At 48.7% G+C, this 17,526-nt stretch overlaps 1 protein-coding gene across 1 annotated transcript; it reads left to right on the plus strand.

Moving 5' to 3' along the window:
• Positions 1–2,964: 2,964 nt before the first annotated feature.
• Positions 2,965–16,084, plus strand: SDSL (serine dehydratase like). Its single transcript, XM_090063512.1, has 8 exons — positions 2,965–3,083; positions 5,772–5,957; positions 6,568–6,607; positions 7,835–7,974; positions 8,746–8,834; positions 10,815–11,042; positions 13,370–13,494; positions 15,284–16,084. The coding sequence occupies exons 2-8, from the start codon at positions 5,790–5,792 to the stop codon at positions 15,475–15,477; spliced, it is 984 nt and encodes a 327-aa protein (XP_089919638.1). The 5' UTR covers positions 2,965–3,083; positions 5,772–5,789; the 3' UTR covers positions 15,478–16,084.
• The last annotated feature ends 1,442 nt before the right edge of the window (positions 16,085–17,526 follow it).

Below are 17,526 nucleotides of genomic sequence, written 5' to 3' on the forward strand. Positions count from 1 at the left end.
TGCTGGGTAGGGTTATTGGGGCAAGGGAAGGATTTGTGGGACATCACCTTATTAGGTCTCATATTAGTGGAGATGGAGAAAGAAAGCATTCTCCTGCTGGGGAAAAGGGCCATAAGTGGATCACTTAGAAATTCTCAAGGCAACAACTGTGTTAGCCGCTAACACTGTTTTAGGTAACATATATGGATGTGGCACAGACTACAGTACCAAGTGTGTTCTTCAGCTCTAGGGAGTATGAGGATCTGTAGACTGCAGCAGAGCAACACAGGTCTGCTTGCAAAGCCCATGGTCATTGGCTTTGATTTTAGGGTAATAAATTAACTCTTTGGTGCTTAAACTTCCTGTCTTAGAAGCTGTTTTGACCCAAGACCAAAGAGGTAAAGTACTAGGGACATATAATCAGTCAACATGGGGCTGCCTTGCTAGTAGCTGGAAGAGTGGTCTTTACATCCCCCTGTAAAGTCAGTGCCCAGACAATACAGCTTGGGGTGTCTGCCACAGTTCTGGTCAGCTAACTCTGTGCCCAGGTCTTGGCGGGAGGCATGTATCAGCAGCCATTGAGCTGCTCCCTTCAATTTGACTCTCATTATTAGGGGCAGGAAAGAGGCTGTTGGGGTTCAGCTAGTGGATTTTGGACCCTGTGTTTGGATAGAGTGAAATTTCTAAAACTCAGTGCTTAAATTGCACTTGCTGATGATGTACTTGCTAAAAGGTTATCTGTTCATGGAGACATGCATATCATCAGGCAGCTCTCTGTTAGCAACGTATGCATGTGGCAACTGCACATACGTTTTTACATGTCCATGTCTATACATCAACACCACCCTAGTTTGTGTCAGGGTACCCATGCCCATTTTGTACATGCAGTTCTTCAGCCAGGCATATACCAATGGGTTTTGTCCATATGCATGCCACACGCAACACTGGTTTTAAGGTTAAGTACATCTGGATGTAAAATCTTTCTGTCGTGGCTTGCTGCCAAACATTCCAGGGATGTCTGAGTGGGAGGCTCCCACTGAGCTTCTGCACATGTTGGGAAGTGCATCCTTCTTTCCAAATGCTCCCATGGTATGGCAATAGAACAACAACTGGACAGAAGCAGTGAGAGAGACCCAGCAAAGAAGAAATTAAAGTTATTAGACCTTGAGGCAGATAGGGTATTTTATGCATGTCTGGAAAGCAGCAGGAGATTCAGGGGTGGGTGAGGAGGGAGATCTCCTGCCTCCCTGGCACTGAAGGGCCAGGTATCACCCTGAGCAATCCTCTGTCTGTTGCAGTGCTCTGTCTGTAGTCCAAAGCCAGGCTGTCTGTGTTCTCACAGAACATTTTATCTCCTGATGCTGAGAGGTTGAGTCACAATATGGCCTTGCAAGAGTCAAGCTAAGCCCAAGGACTTGCTCACTTTCTCACAAATCTCAGTTTGCAGGAATCGCAGTACATCTGTGAAAACCAAGGGTATCCCTTGGAAGGATTATGGATGCTTACATGAATTACACATGACACTCAGGGGAACCTTCAAGTTGAAGTCCAGCCAGTTTCACAAAATAAGCTCCAAGCTTTACCTCAGACCACGCTGCAGGGCAATTGTCTTTGTTTAAAATACTATTTTCTGATGGTTTTCCTCATTGCTACATGAAAGACCTAAGCTAAGGCACATCTGCACTGCAGGGGCTGTAGTCTGCCCAGACCTACTTCATCAAGTTTAAACTAGCCAGCTTGAGTCCTGCTAGCCATGTAGCAGCAACAGCATGTACTCAGCTTAGGCATAATGCCTATTCACCCAGCTTCTTGGATGGTTTTGTACCTGAGCCCAGTGCTGTCACAGCTACACTGCTAGCAGAATTCAAACCTGCCAGTGTAGAGCTCTCTAGGCTGCCTCTACGTGAGCTACTATAGCCATAGTGAGGGTAACATAAACATTTATGAAAGCACCCAAGTGACTTAGAAGCCAAAGTCTTGTTTCAAAAGTGACCAGGTCCTCTAAAGCAGGGTGGTCAAACTGTGGCTCATGTGGCATAGACAGCCTCTTGTGTGGCACATGGCAGACTGGGGTGGGGGACCGGTAGCACAGTGGCAGATAGGGCAGGGAACAGAAAGCAGCCCATCAAATCAGGCAGGGAGTATAGGGCAGAAAGCAGAGCTGCAGCCCGCCTGATTTGACAGGGTAAGGGAAACAGAGTAGAGTGGTATTCAGGAAGGGGTTGTGGCTAATTTGTGGTACTCCTGCCAAAAAGTTTGGCCCCCACTGCTCTAGAGTCTTTAGGTGCCTAATGCCCATTGCTTTCAAAGAGGGCTAGGTCCTGTGGGAATGAGGTGCCTAAAAACCTAGGAGGATCTGGGGCCAGATGCTATTCCACCTATTCAGCATCTAAATGGATTTTGGTGACTAAATGCAATCCTATTCCACCTTGCTTGAGTCCCTGAAAATCCATGAATGCATCTGTTTTTGTAATTTCCCATCATTTGACTCTTCAGACTGAGACATGCAAAGCAGGAGGGAGGAGAGGGACTCCACAACCTTTTACATTAAGAGTTTTTCAGGCATTGAGCAGAGTGGAATAGGATCTCACTTAGATGTCTAAATCCACTTAGATTAGATGCCTAATCTAGATGCATCTAATCTTAGATGCCTAAGGGGTGGAATAAGAGAGTGCAGGGAGAAGAGGGAAATATTTTGTAATCACAGAGTCTTAGAAAATGAGGGTTAGAAAGGACCTCAGGAGATCATCTAGTCCAGCCCCCTGCTCCAAGCAGGACCATCCCCAACTAGATCCTCCCAAAATTACAGATTTTACAGATATTACAATATTACGAGGTTACAGATTTTCTTGTAGTCTCATCCAGTCCTGGTTATTTGGGGTGCTGTTTGCAGTGGGTGGATCACTCTGTGCGCAGCAGTGGCCTCATTAATCTGACAATGTCTCTTTAACATCGCTCTCATTTTCTCATTAACTCTGCTTTCTGCCCTCCCATTCTTCAACTTTGTTCTGTTGTGCACTGGTCCGGATCACCGACTCCTTTCCATCTCTGTGTGCAGGGAAGTTGTCTCCTCGGGGTCTGGAGAAAGCTCAGCGTGAATCAAGGTAAATATTCCTGCTAGGAAGCTTGCAGGCAGAATAAAAACCCAGGGACAGTCACTGCTACTATGTAACCCTGCTGACAGCTGGGGACATAGCTAAAGAGGGCTTGGAGTGCTTGAAGTCCAGGAGCCAATCCCGTGCTTGCTTCCGGGGGTGTCTCCAGGCCACTTGTTTTGCTGCAGCCTGGTTCTTTCAGGGACTAATATTTTCAACCCTCCCTGAACCAAGATGGTCTCTCCTGCACATGAAAGAGACTGTCCTGTTTCCCTAGCAGCTGGAGTTGGAGAGAGATATAAGAGAAAGCTTTGCTTCGGAGAGTGGAGGAACACAGTAGAAAGTGGGGGCAGGAGTCTTGGAGGCAGTAAATGAGAAATGAGTGATCTTTACTCTGTTTCTGCAGCCCTCAGGTGGCCAAGTCTTTGACGCCTGGTTAAAGCTTCTGATTTGGGGAACTCTGAATATCTAGAGACTGCATGGGTTGTAGCCTCTTTCTATTGCTGGGTGATGCTGTGTTCTCAGATCTGCCTTCTGGAGAATATGGAGAGCAGCTCAGGAAAAAGAATCCTTGGTTTGGGTAGAAAGGAAGTCCCAGAGGCGGAGGTGGGAGCTGGGGCCCTGTTTTCCAGTAAAAATGACATTCTGATTTATTTAAAACCACCTTGATGCTCTGGTGAGAGCTTTGATCTGACAGGCAGGCAGATGGACTTCCAGTTCTTCAGGAACACTGTAGGGGTTTGCCAAAGGGTCAAATCCCAGTTTGCCAATTCCCTTTCTGCTCCTCTGGTAGCATACAAATGTCTTAAGAGGCAGGCATGGCAATAGTTGGCATGGAACTGGCATGAGGGCTTTACAGTAACCCTATTTCCAGGCCATGGGATAGGAAGCACATTAGGGGCAAGTAGGGGATATGGCTGAAATGTACTGTATTACTGCTTGCTTCCACTGAGGCCCTGGAAAGTGCTGTATGTTAGAGCAGCTCAAAGTTTGCTCTAACTTACACCAGGAGCCCTTGAGTATATGGAGTACAAAGGTAGCTTAGGCTGTTCTCCTTGCATCATTTCCATTCCCAGCAGAGGAGCAGAGTAAATGAAAATCAGGCTGCCAGTGTCTAACATGGAGTAAGCTGGGCAGAGCTGTGGCAAGAGGTGCTGCAAGATATGCCAGGAGGCATTGCAGAGGCTGTGTCCGTGCCTAGTATGGATACAATAAGTCCATCACCTGTCTCCAAGGTTTGCTCTGCATCCATGGCTGCTTTAGGATTCCCAGGTGACAGTACCTGCCAAGTGTATTCCTTATCGCCTGCACTGATCACAGAAGCTGAGTCCTTTCCTGCAGTTATAAGGGGCTGGGTCTTGTTCATTGTGCCTTTCACATCCCCTATTTATATTACTGCCATGGGGTGTCTGTGAGACAGCACATTCAGACCTCTGGAACAGCTAGTGCACTGTACAGTAGCCCTGCAACAGGCCCATGCTTTGTGAACTTCATTTTCAGCTGAGTCTGGGATGAAGATGTCTGGGAGAAGCCTAAGGATTTGGGTTTAATCATGAAAGCCTAAAGTAGTTGAGACCCCAGTGCTAGAGAGGCTTCCCTTTAGGATGCTGAGACACTTTAGCCTAGTGGAAATGCTCCAGCTATTACCCCCACCTGCAATACATGGAGGGGCCTGGCAGCTAGGCATACTTTCTGGAAGAGAAGCCTGGATGTGGGACTCATTTCCTTCCTGAGTTTGCTAGTGTCTGAATCTGAAGAGCCTTCAGGTCCACCTGTTTGTCGGACTTTCCCCTGGAGAGGAAGAGATCCCTGGGTGGGTGGACTGATTCGGAAGCCAGTGTTAGAAATAGTCTTCCATCGGTGGTGGTGGTATTTCCTCTTGAGTTTACAGGCAGAGCAACCAGTATGATGCCATGACTTGTGAAGCTTCTTGTTCATTGTAATGATCACCATTATTTTCTCCTTCCATCCAGTTTCCCGTTAGTATGTTTTTGATCTCTGTATAAAAGGGCCCAGATGCACCCCTCCATTAACGACATAAGCTTGCTTGATCTCTATAAGCAGCACTTCATAGCATGAGCTCCTCTCCCAAACCCAACCAGCAGCCATATCCCAACAATCTCTTGGCCCTTGGTGAGGCCCTGCCTGCTGGAACTTGCACTGAAGGAAAGGCAGATTAGAGTTGCCTTTTAGTGAAACTGAAAAGCAGAAGGAACCTGCACTGAACTACTCTGAGAATAAGGCAATGTCAAAAGCCCCAGCACAGCTGGACACAGAAGAAACCCCTTCTTTTATTCAGGGATGAAATTTTCTCAAGGGGATTTTGAACCATCCCAGCATGGAGTAACCTAGAGCAGAACAGCACAGCAATTTAGTCATTATCTCTAAGGTGCTAGCAATAAGCTTTGGACATGTAGAGAGATTTTAAGCCAGACTTTGCTCTTGCTCTCAGTTTGACTTCATGGCCAAGCCGAAAGAGCAAATTTGGGCCTGCTAGGTTTCCCTGTGCCCTTCTATGAGTTTGGTTCAGTGAAAGCTGTAGGCTGGATCCCTTCACCAATGCCAGTGCAAATTCAAGATAGCTCTATTAACTTCCAGTCAGGGGAGATCTATGCTGGTGTAACCTAGAGTAACATAGGACCTCTAGTCTTTCCTGCCTTCTCTCATTGCCTTGGCATATATCTTGTCCATCTGTAGGTGTCTGCTGTGGCACTGATGGCAATACCAGTGGAGAGAGATGGGAGAAAGTTCCATGTGGTTACTCCTGTGCTGCAGAGCCTGGCTCTGTCAAAGGCTGCAGGCACCAAGGTGTTCATGAAGATGGAGAACGTTCAACCATCAGGCTCCTTCAAGATACGAGGCATTGGCTACTTCTGTCAGGAGGTGAGCATCACATAGGGAAGAGTAAGTTCCAATATCCCTGTAGTGACATCTGCTTTCTGGCAGTCTTTGGTGGCATAAGTAGCATGCCATGAGTATGTAGAGCAGAAGTATACGTGTGTATTTGTGTGTGCTAAGTTGGGGGAGTAAAGTGTATGGTGGGGGGGAGGTGAGTTCATGCACACACAGTGAGTGTTGAATGAGCTTTTGTTTGCTTGTGAAATAGCATAGACTGCATCTGCAGGTGATGCAAAATTAATTTGGACCTATATGTCTGGTTGGAAAAATACTATAACATGTGCGTGGGGTGCAGCATAGATTTGTATGTGTTTGCAAAATGGAGTTGAGTGCATTAGTGTTTGCATAGCCCTGGAAAGTGCAGTTGTGTGTTTGTGCATGCATGTGTGAGGTGGAACAAGATGCTCTTGGGTATGTCTGGGGGTGCAGAGCCCATGTGTAGGTGGCATAAAAGTGTGACTGTGGAGTTGGAGGAAGTGAGGAACTGTCTGTGTAATACAATCTGTGCAACTTCCTTCTGACCTGTGTTTGGAACATAGCTGAAATGTGAGAGATGAGTAATGTGAATGCTAAACTCCCCTCTCTCTAATTTCAGGCTGCCAAGAAGGGCTGCAAACATTTTGTTTGTTCATCAGGTAAATGCAACTTAAGATATTCTTCTTTCTTGGGATGTGCAGCAAGGCATGGTCCTTCTCATCTGTCACCTGACTCCTGGGGGAGATGGCCCCAGAGCTCCTTGCTCACAGATGGAGATTTGTTCAAAATAGAGGGAGAAAAGTACCTCAGTGCCCACCCTTCCATGGCCTGCATATGGGCATCCCAGTGCAGGACGGAAGACACTCACATCTGGCCCTCAGAAAGTCACCCAGGCACAGGGAAGCTCTGTGTGATGATGCCGGGCTTCCTAGCTATATGGAGCACCTTGTATCTCATCTTAGATCCGTGACTTAGCATTTCTGGCCCTAGTAATAAACAGAGAAAACAGCAGGTTTGGGAATATGAGATATAGGTCCCGGATCAAGAAGGAGGGATCATGCCTAAATGAGAGATACGGTGGCATGGAAAGCAGGAAGTTCACACTCACATCCCTATTAGCTGCACTGTTACTCAGCATAGGCTATTCTGGTGGTTCAGAGGGATTGGGTTGGATTGGTGTGTTCTTACCATACTCTCCTTAGTGTTACCTGGGTCATTACAACATCCAGAGACTAGAGAGAAAATAAATCCCCATGAGGAAAAGCTCCCTAGACAGCAAAGGGTAATTATATGTAGTGTGTCAACTTACAGATCCCATGGCTCTAGCACCCCATTGACTTCAGGCCTTGCCCCCTCCATGTCCCTTCTCCCCCACCTCCTGGGGAGAAAGGGTGTCTGGTCATGTCTGTGCGGTGCATGCACTGAAGAGGAATAGGAGTCGCGTTTCCAGGCTGGCACATTAACATTGCCTTATTTGAACAGTCCAATCCCAGTTCTGTTTGAGGCTCAATCTAGTGCCCTGGTGCCACTCACAGCTCCCTGATGCCTCTGGCTGCGGGGACTGTCTCCTCATGATCATTTCCATCCCCACATGGGGAAAAGCCAAGATGGATGCTGTGAGGTCTGTACCAAGGGGTCACAATGCCCCACGGTCATCAACCTGTGCTCTACAGCCTGCTTCATGGTAGAGACAGGCCTGCGTCCCAGATCCAAATATCCCCCATCTAGGCATGTGCATGCTGAGACCTGGGACAATGTCCATTCCAGGGAATGTGACCAAGACCTATAGGTCCATGGATCTGATCTTTAGCCGCTCCTGTGGCCCTTGGTGGTCCCTTTATCTCCTCCCCTGGTGTTCGCCAACCCTTGCCTCCCTGTTTCTGCAGGGGGGAATGCTGGGCTTGCCACTGCCTATGCTGCCAAGAAGCTGGGGATCCCTGCCACCATTGTGGTTCCCAGTAGCACCTCAGAGGCTGTGTCGCAGAAGCTGAAAGAGCATGGGGCAGAGGTGGAAGTTTTTGGCAAGGTACTTGGGAACATGGGTTAAAAACCATGCTTAGCAAGCCCCAGCAGAATGGTAGTGGGTACAATAACAGCTGAAGAAGGCTGGGGCTGTGCACCTGTGCAATTCTTGGATATTGCCCTCTGGAAATGGACCATCCTAGGGGCCTGTCTCACCCTATGTTTCTACTTTTCCCAGCATTGGACTTACTCTAAAGTGGTACAGAGACAACATTGCATATAGTAATGCAACATGATGGGCCAAATCCCATCCTTGTTTGTCCCTGGCAACCTAATGCAAATCAGAAGAATAATGTGTCTTCAGGGATGGAAAGAGGAGCAGGATCTGGCCTGATGTATTAGTTCTGGTCCCTGTGATTTCACACATGCTCAAAACATCTTGGAACCTGATTCTCCTCCTTCCCTGGTTTTCTGTCGGCATAATGTGGTGAACCAGTATGACTCCTGACTGACTTCAGCATGAAGGCAGTGTAGGTTTGCATCTTATAGACTACCCAAATCAGAGCTGCTTCAGCATCACAGGGAATCTGGCCCTTTTGTTATAATGGAATCATCCCTGGCTGGTTTCTGCAGGAAGCAAGACAGGGTGCCCATGCCTAGCTGTCTCCAATGATCAGGGCCCAGCCATGCTAGATGCTGGTTGTAGGCATCACAGAAAGATAGACCTGGCCCAGTAGAGTTCCCAGTGTGGCTGCTAGGCTTCCCTGGGTGAGCGAGCAACGGCTGGTGAAGACAGCATATTCATAAAGTCTTCCCTGCTTCATTGTATCGGCAGGTCTGGGACGATGCCAACAACAGAGCTTTGGCACTAGCAGAGACAGAAGGCTGGAGCAACATCCACCCCTTTGACCATCCTTTGATCTGGTGAGAGAGGTCAGGCATATGTCCCTTCACCCCTGGGGTCTCACTGCCCTCCCTGCTCCCTGGGGCCATGTCTGAGGAATCACTCTGTTCTGGTCATCCCGGTTCCCTGTTTCCCTTGCAGGTTTCCCCTTCTCTTCCTTTCGAGCATTGGCTGTAATTCCCATGACTTGCGCTGGCTTGCTCATAGTTATTTCATCAGTGGCTCCCTTGAAGCCATGGGACCAAAATAGGGCCTTGTTCCTGATTGACCCCTGTGTGAGATCAGGATTAAGCCAGCCTCTAGCACAAAGGAGGGACTGGCAAGGTGAGGCAGAAAATACTGAGATGTTCCTGGGTTCACAAAGTCCCAGTGTCTGCCTGCAGGCCTGGCTCAGTGCCAGGCACTCTGGGGCAGTGGGTGCATCCAGGCCTGGGTTTGCCTACCCCAGCAGCTGCACATCAGCAGCCCAATTCCAGAGTGGGGAGCTCCTCATCATAACCAGATCTCAGCTATCTGCACTGTAGACAGCAGGTGTAGAGCGAGCGGGGGTTGGTATGGATCCCAAAGAATGGGGGTCTCTAGGCGGCTGACATGCTGGTCTCTGCCTTGTGCTCAGCAGCCACGGCTGGTCGTGTCTCTGCCTCGCTGTATCAGAACCTGAGCTGTGGGGAAACCTGTAGGGCCCAGTTCAGAAAGACATTTAAGCAGATGTCCAAGTATGAGCCTGAGCGTTTCTTTGGCTTAGTGTATGCCATGAGGGGGAAGGGACTCATTGGAACGAAATGTGTGTGTGTGCAGGGCTCTGCTGTCTTGGGGGTTATTTCAAACACCCATCTCTTGCCTTGGGATGATGAAGCCTCCTCTAGCCATAGGTGAGGCAGAAGTTCATCCAGGAATGAGACACTGGGCCTGTTGCTTCCTTCCAGTCACAACTTACATCCTCTCCTGTGGTCCTGCATGGTCTCTTCTCACATGGCTTCGCCACCCTCCTGTAGGATGGCAACATGAAGTCAGAGGCTGGGGTTTCTTCCATCTTGCTTTCTCTGGGGACACTGGGTAGGTCATTTCCTAACACTGATGCTGGGAGAAGGATGCCATCCACAAAAAAGATGGCAGGACTAGCAGGGCAGAGGTGGGCAGAAATAGCTCAGTGACATGTGAAAATTGGTAGATAAAGTGTAGACAAGCCAAGAAACCCTGCAGCTGCCTCCAAGGGATGGCCCTAAGCAGGAAACTGGGAGAGTGTGCTCCCCGTTGCTGGATCTTAGCTGGAGTTTTTCAGTTATTTTCTTCTTGTCAGAAAATGCCTATTAATCAAAATCAACCCTGTTGTGGACACATGTGCTTTCTGAAGACACTTGAATTGAGGAGTGAGAGAAGCCTCTGCCAGAACACCTGATAGCCCAAGGGTTGGTTTGCTGCTAGGGGATATGGGAGCCCTGGGTGCTAGTGCCTGCTCTGACTCAAGCAGAGTAAATGCTCAGTCCTGGATCTCCAGCACATCTGGCAAAAGCTTCAGTTGCTAGAATATAGATATAGCCTGTCTTGTATCCAGTTCATATTGAGTTTTTATACAGTGTGAAAGTGAAACAGCTCTGACAGGAGAGATGGGGAGAGATGTGACCAGTTTCATTTTCAGTTTATTTTGGAACAAAAACAAATGCTAAAAACTTGACAGTTTTCAGAAAATAGAATTCTTGTCCCTTGTCCTCCACCCCCTGCTTGTCTCTGTCTCCATCCTTCCATCCACACATCCATGTTCCCAGCCCTCTGCTGACTTTGCTTGGCTCATGCTACTGAGTGACCTGATCAGCAGCATGTGCCTTGACCACCTTCCCTTTGCAAATGAAGCTAAAATAGCTTGAGACAGGGAGTCTCAATCCCTCCATGGACACATCTTCAGATTCTGGCCCTCAGCCAGCAAAGTGGGGAGGCTTGGTTTGGAGGCTGTCCATGAGTTGGTTTCTCATGGTTGCTTAGGTGTCATCCTGTTCCCACAGGAAGGGACATGCTAGCCTTGTTAGGGAGCTGAAGGACTCTCTAGACACCAAGCCAGGGGCCATCGTCCTGTCGGTAGGAGGTGGAGGGCTGCTAGCTGGAGTGGTGGCCGGCCTGCAGGATGTGGGCTGGCTGGACGTGCCCATCATTGCAGTGGAAACCAGAGGAGCTGACAGCTTCAATGCAGCAGTCCGGGCTGGGCAGCTGGTCACCCTGCCGGATATCACCAGGTAGGTGAGCTGGGTTGGAATGGGACTGTTATGTACAACTGGTGGGCCCTGAATGGGGAAGGCAAGAGAAGGGGTTCTGAATGGGGCAGAGTCTAGAGGAAGACCCTCTACACCTCACTCTCTCCTGTCATGAGGTTTGACAGCTCTGGAGGCTGGATTCTTCTGTTTACTCCTCAAATAGGTGAGGGAGCTCATTCAATTTGGGCAGCACCTTCTGCTGATGGAGCACAGAACAAAAAAACAGGCACTCAATACATTACATCCCTCCCCCTTAGGTATGTAGTTCCATAAGTATTTGGGCTGGACAGTGACCCGTCTTGTGCGGCCCACTTCAGGGGTAACAGACATTTTACTGGCAACAACAATAGGCTCCTTCAGCTGTTCTAGAGTAGTTTCAACAACTGGAAGTGTTGATGAGTCTAAAACAGTAGATGATGGACTTGTCAGAACTGGTTTCACTGGCAGCGCAGCACCTTCTGGTATTGCAGAACTCACATTGTCTGAGACTCAATCTCGCATTTGGTCAATATGCCTGGGAAGTGTTTCTCCACCTGGAGTCCGGATCTCATATGATGCTGACCTGGTAGCACCAAGGACAGGTGCAGGCATCCACTGCATCCCAGTCGCATAGTTTTGGATGTACACAGGTTCATCTGGTTCAAAGGGTTTTTATATGTGAAAGATCTGGTTTCTAGGAGAACTGGATTTCTTGCCTTGTCTGGTATTTGGCTACCAGATCTGGGTAAAGCCGATCCAAACAAGTTTTTCGCTGATGGTTCACTAGCAGGTCTGCCGGACTGTGACATGTAGCAGTGCATGGAGTTACATGTTGATGTGGTAAGAAATTCACTAATTCTTGGTTCTGATCACCATCAACAATTTGCTTAAATGCACTTTTAGTAGTCTGGACCATCTGCTTGGCATGCCCATTTGATGACAGCTGGAAAGGTGCGGATGTGGTGTGACAGATAAGATTCCTCTCTGTAAACTTCTTAAATTCTTCAGAAGTGAATTGTGCAGTATTGTCAGACACAATGGTATCTGGAAGACCGTGAGGTGAGAACAGTTTCCCTAAAACACGTATTACAGTATGTGAAGTTACTGATGCAACAGAAAAAATTTCCAATCACTTTGAGAAAGGATCAACAACAATAAAGAATATCTGGCCTTGGAAAGGACCAACAAAATGTATGTGCAGATGAAACCATGGTTTCCTGGTTACTTCCCATGGATGAACTGGAACCTTAGCCCCCACAATGACCCTTCACCCAAATCCCTGACCCCCACCCACTTTCCCAGCCCCTCCATGGCTATCCTGCCCACCCCAGCTCCTGGCCCTTTAAAAAAAAACTCTGGACTCACCAGGTGTTGCCCGGTGTGGGGTGATGCCTGCTGCCCACCAACTGCCCTGCAGTGTGTGGGGCTCTATCATGAGCCCCCAGAAGACCTGAGGCTGCTGCAGGAGCTGGTGAGTGCAGGGTTTTTGCTTTTTTTTTTTCCTTAAAGGGCCAGAGCTGGGGCAGGCGGGGCAGCCATGGGGGGAGACTGGGAGAGTATGGGGATGGGTGGAGGGGGGATCATAGATTTCATAGATTTCATAGACATTAGGGCTGGAAGGGACCTCGGGAGATCATCGAGTCCAGCCCCCTACCCAAAGGGCAGGAAGTCAGCTGGGGTCATAGGATCCCAGCAAGATAAGCATCCAATTTATTCTTGAAGGTGTTCAATGTAGGTGCTTGAACCACCTCCGCTGGCAGACTGTTCCAGACTTTGGGGGCTCGGAAGGCAGAGCCCCCCCATGCAGCATGGGGCAGTGGGGGGCAGTGGGGATTGCCCCCCCGCCTGGCAGCACCTGGTGAGTGGGGGATTTTTTTAAAGCACCAGGAGCTGGGGCAGGCGGGGCAGCCATGTGGAGGGGGCTGGGGGAGCAGGCGGGGGCTGGCAGGGCTGGTGGAGCTGGCAGGGAATGGGGCCTGGCAGGGGTCCCCCCATGGGCTCCTCCCACCTCCTCCAGCCCCTCCTCCTCTGCTCCCTACTTACCAGCATGGAGTCCGGCTGCAGCTCCTTGCCTCAGCAGGCGAGGACTGCCCAAATCACCAAAGCTCTCCAAGTCTTTTCCAAATTGATTTGGACCTTTTAAATGGTCCCCTGATTCAATTCAGATTCACGGATTCAGCCACTGAATCGGGCCAAATCTCCTCCAGATCAAATCACCACCCAAAACTTTGCACAGCCCTACTAGCCACTCTGCACAGGCCTACCAGCAGTACACCAGTTCAGCTCTAGGCACTACTAATAGGGTGCTCTTTCCTTTCTTTCCTCCTCAGCGTGGCAAAGTGTTTGGGAGCCAAGACGGTGTCATCACGTGCACTGCAGTGTGCCAGCGAATGCCAGGTCATCTCCCAGGTGGTGGAGGATGCAGAAGCAGTGCAAGCTATAGAGCAGTTCTTGGGTGAGCAGGGCTTTCCAGGAAGGCCCCTATACACAGTTGGGCTTCTCTGGTTGACTACTGCAGGCTAATATTGCCCTCTAGTGGCTAAAGGGGGGTTCCTCACGCTCACTGCTATCTCAGTAGCTTCTACTCTAGCAACTGCTCCAGGGGTGGGGAATTATTTCGAGTAGAGGGCCACTTACTGAGTTTTGGAAAGCTATCGAGCGCCACATAGCAGGCAGCGCATAGCAGATAAATATTTAGCACATAGCAGATAAATATTAATTTTCTAAATTTTTTTAGGGGCCCCACAGGCCAGATAGAATGGCTGGGTGGGCTGCATGTGGCCCCTGGGCTGCATTTTGCCCATCCCAATTTACTCTGTGCATTTTTTTGAACAAAGAAGTTGTCTCTTGATTCTCCTGGTGCTCCTCAGAATGGGGGTGTAGGTGAATTTGACATTTTTCTCTCCCATAGGTCTGGGAAAGGAGAAATCTAATTCAGTGATTACATGGACTAGCAAACCCAACACACTGTGTCAGCCCCGCTCAACACAGTTGTATTTTAACCACAGAATCTGTTTTGCCTATGTCAACAGGGCCAACTGTGGCTGAAGTAGGGAACAACAGGATTTCCACAGTAAAGTGGAGCAAAACTTAATGGCAATGAATGGCAATATTAGTGGAACGTTTAGGGGTGGAGCAGATCTGTTTTGTCAGTGTAAGACAGGCATAACTTTGCGCATGTGATCATGTTGCCCTCTAGTGCCTCATCACGGGGCTGAAAAACAGAAGAAAAAACGTGCTTGACCAGAAGAAGCAGCGTGTTAGTTTGACCTGGCCCTGCAGCATCTGTATAAATCAGGTGCTTCAGTGGGCCTTTTTGGCGCTTTCATCTAATAGCTGATTCAATCAGCTATTAGATAAAAGCACCATAAAAGCCCCACTGAAGCGTCTGATCTATATAGACATTGGGAGAGCTGAGTCTAACTAATTGACTGGGCATGTGCTGGGCATGTGCTGGTCTCAGTATGGAGTTTAAAGTAAATTGCTATTTTGGGGGTTTTTTTTATTCCTGTGAGTAGCCAGATTTCATAGATTTCATAGACTTCATAGACATTAGGGCTGGCAGGGACCTCGGGAGGTCATCGAGTCCAGCCCCCTGCCCAAAGGGCAGGAAGTCAGCTGGGGTCATAGGATCCCAGCAAGATAAGCATCCAATTTGCTCTTGAAGGCGTTCACTGTAGGTGCTTGATCCACCTCCGATGGCAGGCTGTTCCAGACATTGGGGGTTCGGAAAGTAAAGAAATTCTTCCTTATGTCCAGCCTGAAACGGTCTTGCAGGAGTTTGTGACCGTTCGACCTCGTCATCCCTTGGGGCATTCTGGTGAACAGACGTTCCCCCAGATCCAGGTGGTCACCCCGATAAACTTATAGGTGGTCATCAGATCGCCCCTGAGCCTATGCTTTTCCAGGCTAAAGAGCCCCATGGCGCTCAGCCTGTCATCATAAGGTCTGCTTTCCTGACCTCTGATCATGCGTGTAGCTCTTCTCTGGACTCTCTCAAGCTTCTCCACATCTTTTTTGAATTGTGGAGCCCAAAACTGGACGCAGTACTCCAGCTGTGGCCTCACCAGGGCCAAGTACAAGGGGAGAATGACGTCCCGGGATTTGCTTGAGAAGATAACAACCTAGTACTGGCATGTAGCTAAATAAGATCCTTCTGTAGCTCATGTGTAAAAAAAAAAATTGTGCATTTGGTGATGACAGATTTCTTCCTTCCTTTCTTCCTTCCTGCTGGTATTTCCTAGATGATGAGCGGATGCTGGTGGATCCAGCCTGTGCGGCCTCGCTGGCCTTACTCTACAGTGGTCACCTTCAGCAGCTGCAGCAGGAAGGGCACTTGACCATGGACCTGGACTCCATTGTCATCATTGTGTGTGGGGGAAGTGGTATCCACATGGCTGGGCTTCAGGCCCTGAAAACCCAGCTGGGTTTGAAATGACCTCCTTGGTCAGCAGATGCTGACCCTGCTCCTTTGAGAAAGTGGGGGAGTAGATCCAATATAGCTACTACTAAAATGTGTTACTGGTCTCTCTGTAGCAACTCTTAACAGAATTCAGAGACGTTTATCTAATAAGGACCAGGCTTGTGGTTCTTGAATCCAAATGCTGAGCTCCCCCTGCCTCTGAACAAATACTTTAATAATGCTGGGAGTGGCTGCTTGTCATGGAAATCCCACTTCCTGGGTAAAAATGAAGGAGGAATTAGTAGAGGAACATTTCTTTTCTATGAATTGTGGCAGCCAAAGCTGTCTGGGAAAGTACATTAGGGGGCTTGCTGGAGCCAGACTAGTGATTGATTATGACTTGTCATCACTCTGTTTTTAACCCCTTTTCTCTTTCTGAACTGTTTGCGGTCACCTCTGATTTCTGTTATTTGCTGCAATGTATTTGCTGGATAATTTACAACCGATGTGTAGTTACACAGTATTCACTTCAATTGTTAGCTGCGATCTGTGACTGATCATTTGAGTCATCTGATCGCATTTCTGCTCCCTGATTGGATGGCCACACTTTGTGTAACTAGTAAATAAATAAAGGTTAAAGATAGTGTATTCTTCTTAATATCATCTCAGGCTGAAGTCTTAGATAACCAGCTATTTGTGATAATACCAGTGAAACCTTCCTGGTTTGGGGATCATTTTCATGATTAGGAGCACTTGGGAGAAAAGGTATTTCTGCTAAAGATTCAGCACTCCTGCCTCTTCAGTTTTGACCTGAGACCTGGCAATGCATGTCTCTGAGACCCTTCGGGAAGTGTCTATAGATCGTGCTGCCTTCTCTCACAGTTTGATTGGGAGGCTCACAATAGTCCTTTCCTTAAAGCCCCAGCTCCTGGACTGAGGTGGTGACATGACAATTGTAGCTTTAACTTTCAGACAATGGACTTCTGTCATGAGTGCTGTGGAAAAGTTGGAAAACATATTTCTTTACAGGATCAAGCAGAGGAAAAAAAATTACAAAACCTGCAAGTTATGAGTTTAAGCTAACTTTGTAGGGTGTTTTTCAGTGCAGCTCACAATTGTGGCTAAAGAGAAGGGGGAAAAAATCCTTTTAAAACAAAAAAACCCAAACAGACTCAAACCTTCAGGCCTGATACAAGCTCAAAGAGAGACCAGTGGAAAAAATCCCTCAGTAATGTGTTATGAATTGAATGGGGACCCATCAGCTCTCAAGGAATGCCCTGGACACCTTGATTTTTTCCCAGCGCTCGTAAGTGCATTCTCCATCTGCACCCTTCTCTCCCAACTGCACTGCTTCTGTAACCCTGAATATGTTCCTGGATCATCCACCCTGGGCTTCTGTTTCCTCAGCCCTCCTCATAAGACACTTGGGTCCCAATTCTCAGAAGTAATTAGATACCTACAGTGCTGTACCAACCAAGTTTGGTGCCTGGGGCAAAGCCCGCAATGGCAGCCCACCCTCACCCTGCGCAGAGGTCCAGAGGCACATGCCCCCCCATGCTTGCCCGGGCAGGCACGCAATGGTGGGAGCTGCCCTTCTTTTGCGCCAGTGCCCTCCACCCCCAAATGAGCTGCTCATGACTCAGCCCCTCTCCCTTCAGTGCCCGGGGCAGTTGCCCCGTTTGCCCCCTGCCCCCTTGCTACAGCACTGGGTACCTAGCTCCCACTGGAATCACTGAGGGTTAGTTGTCTGGATACCTGTGATGATCTGGGCCATAGGGCTTGAACTCCAGTAGTTCTTGGCATCAGCTGGTCCCATTGACTTTTAACTGGAGTGGGTGTCCAGCACCTCTGGAAAGGAGGCCCATGGAGTTTGGTTGCTGATTCACTGCTACATTAGTCCCAATCAGCTTACATGAGGCCCTACTAGGCTCACACATCCCAAATAGCTATATAGCCTGCCTTCTACACTCTTTTGGAGTCCTACATGAGCAAGGGTCTGCTGGAGAAAATATGAGTTCAATCATTAGTCCACAAGGGGGCAGCAGAGCCCCTCCTGCTCTCCCTCCTGGAAGTCCCATGTATTGC

Source organism: Crocodylus siamensis, chromosome 9, assembly GCF_052110815.1.
Source record: "Crocodylus siamensis isolate JL-2025a chromosome 9, ASM5211081v1, whole genome shotgun sequence".
Taxonomy (NCBI): domain Eukaryota; kingdom Metazoa; phylum Chordata; order Crocodylia; family Crocodylidae; genus Crocodylus; species Crocodylus siamensis.

Excerpts from the sequence above, each read along its gene's own strand:
- SDSL (XM_090063512.1), top strand. The coding sequence starts at position 5,790 with ATGGCAATACCAGTGGAGAGAGATGGGAGAAAGTTCCATGTGGTTACT. Across the intron at positions 5,958-6,567 it reads TTGGCTACTTCTGTCAGGAG|GCTGCCAAGAAGGGCTGCAA; the intron begins GTGAGCATCACA and ends CTCTAATTTCAG. Across the intron at positions 8,835-10,814 it reads TTTGACCATCCTTTGATCTG|GAAGGGACATGCTAGCCTTG; the intron begins GTGAGAGAGGTC and ends CTGTTCCCACAG.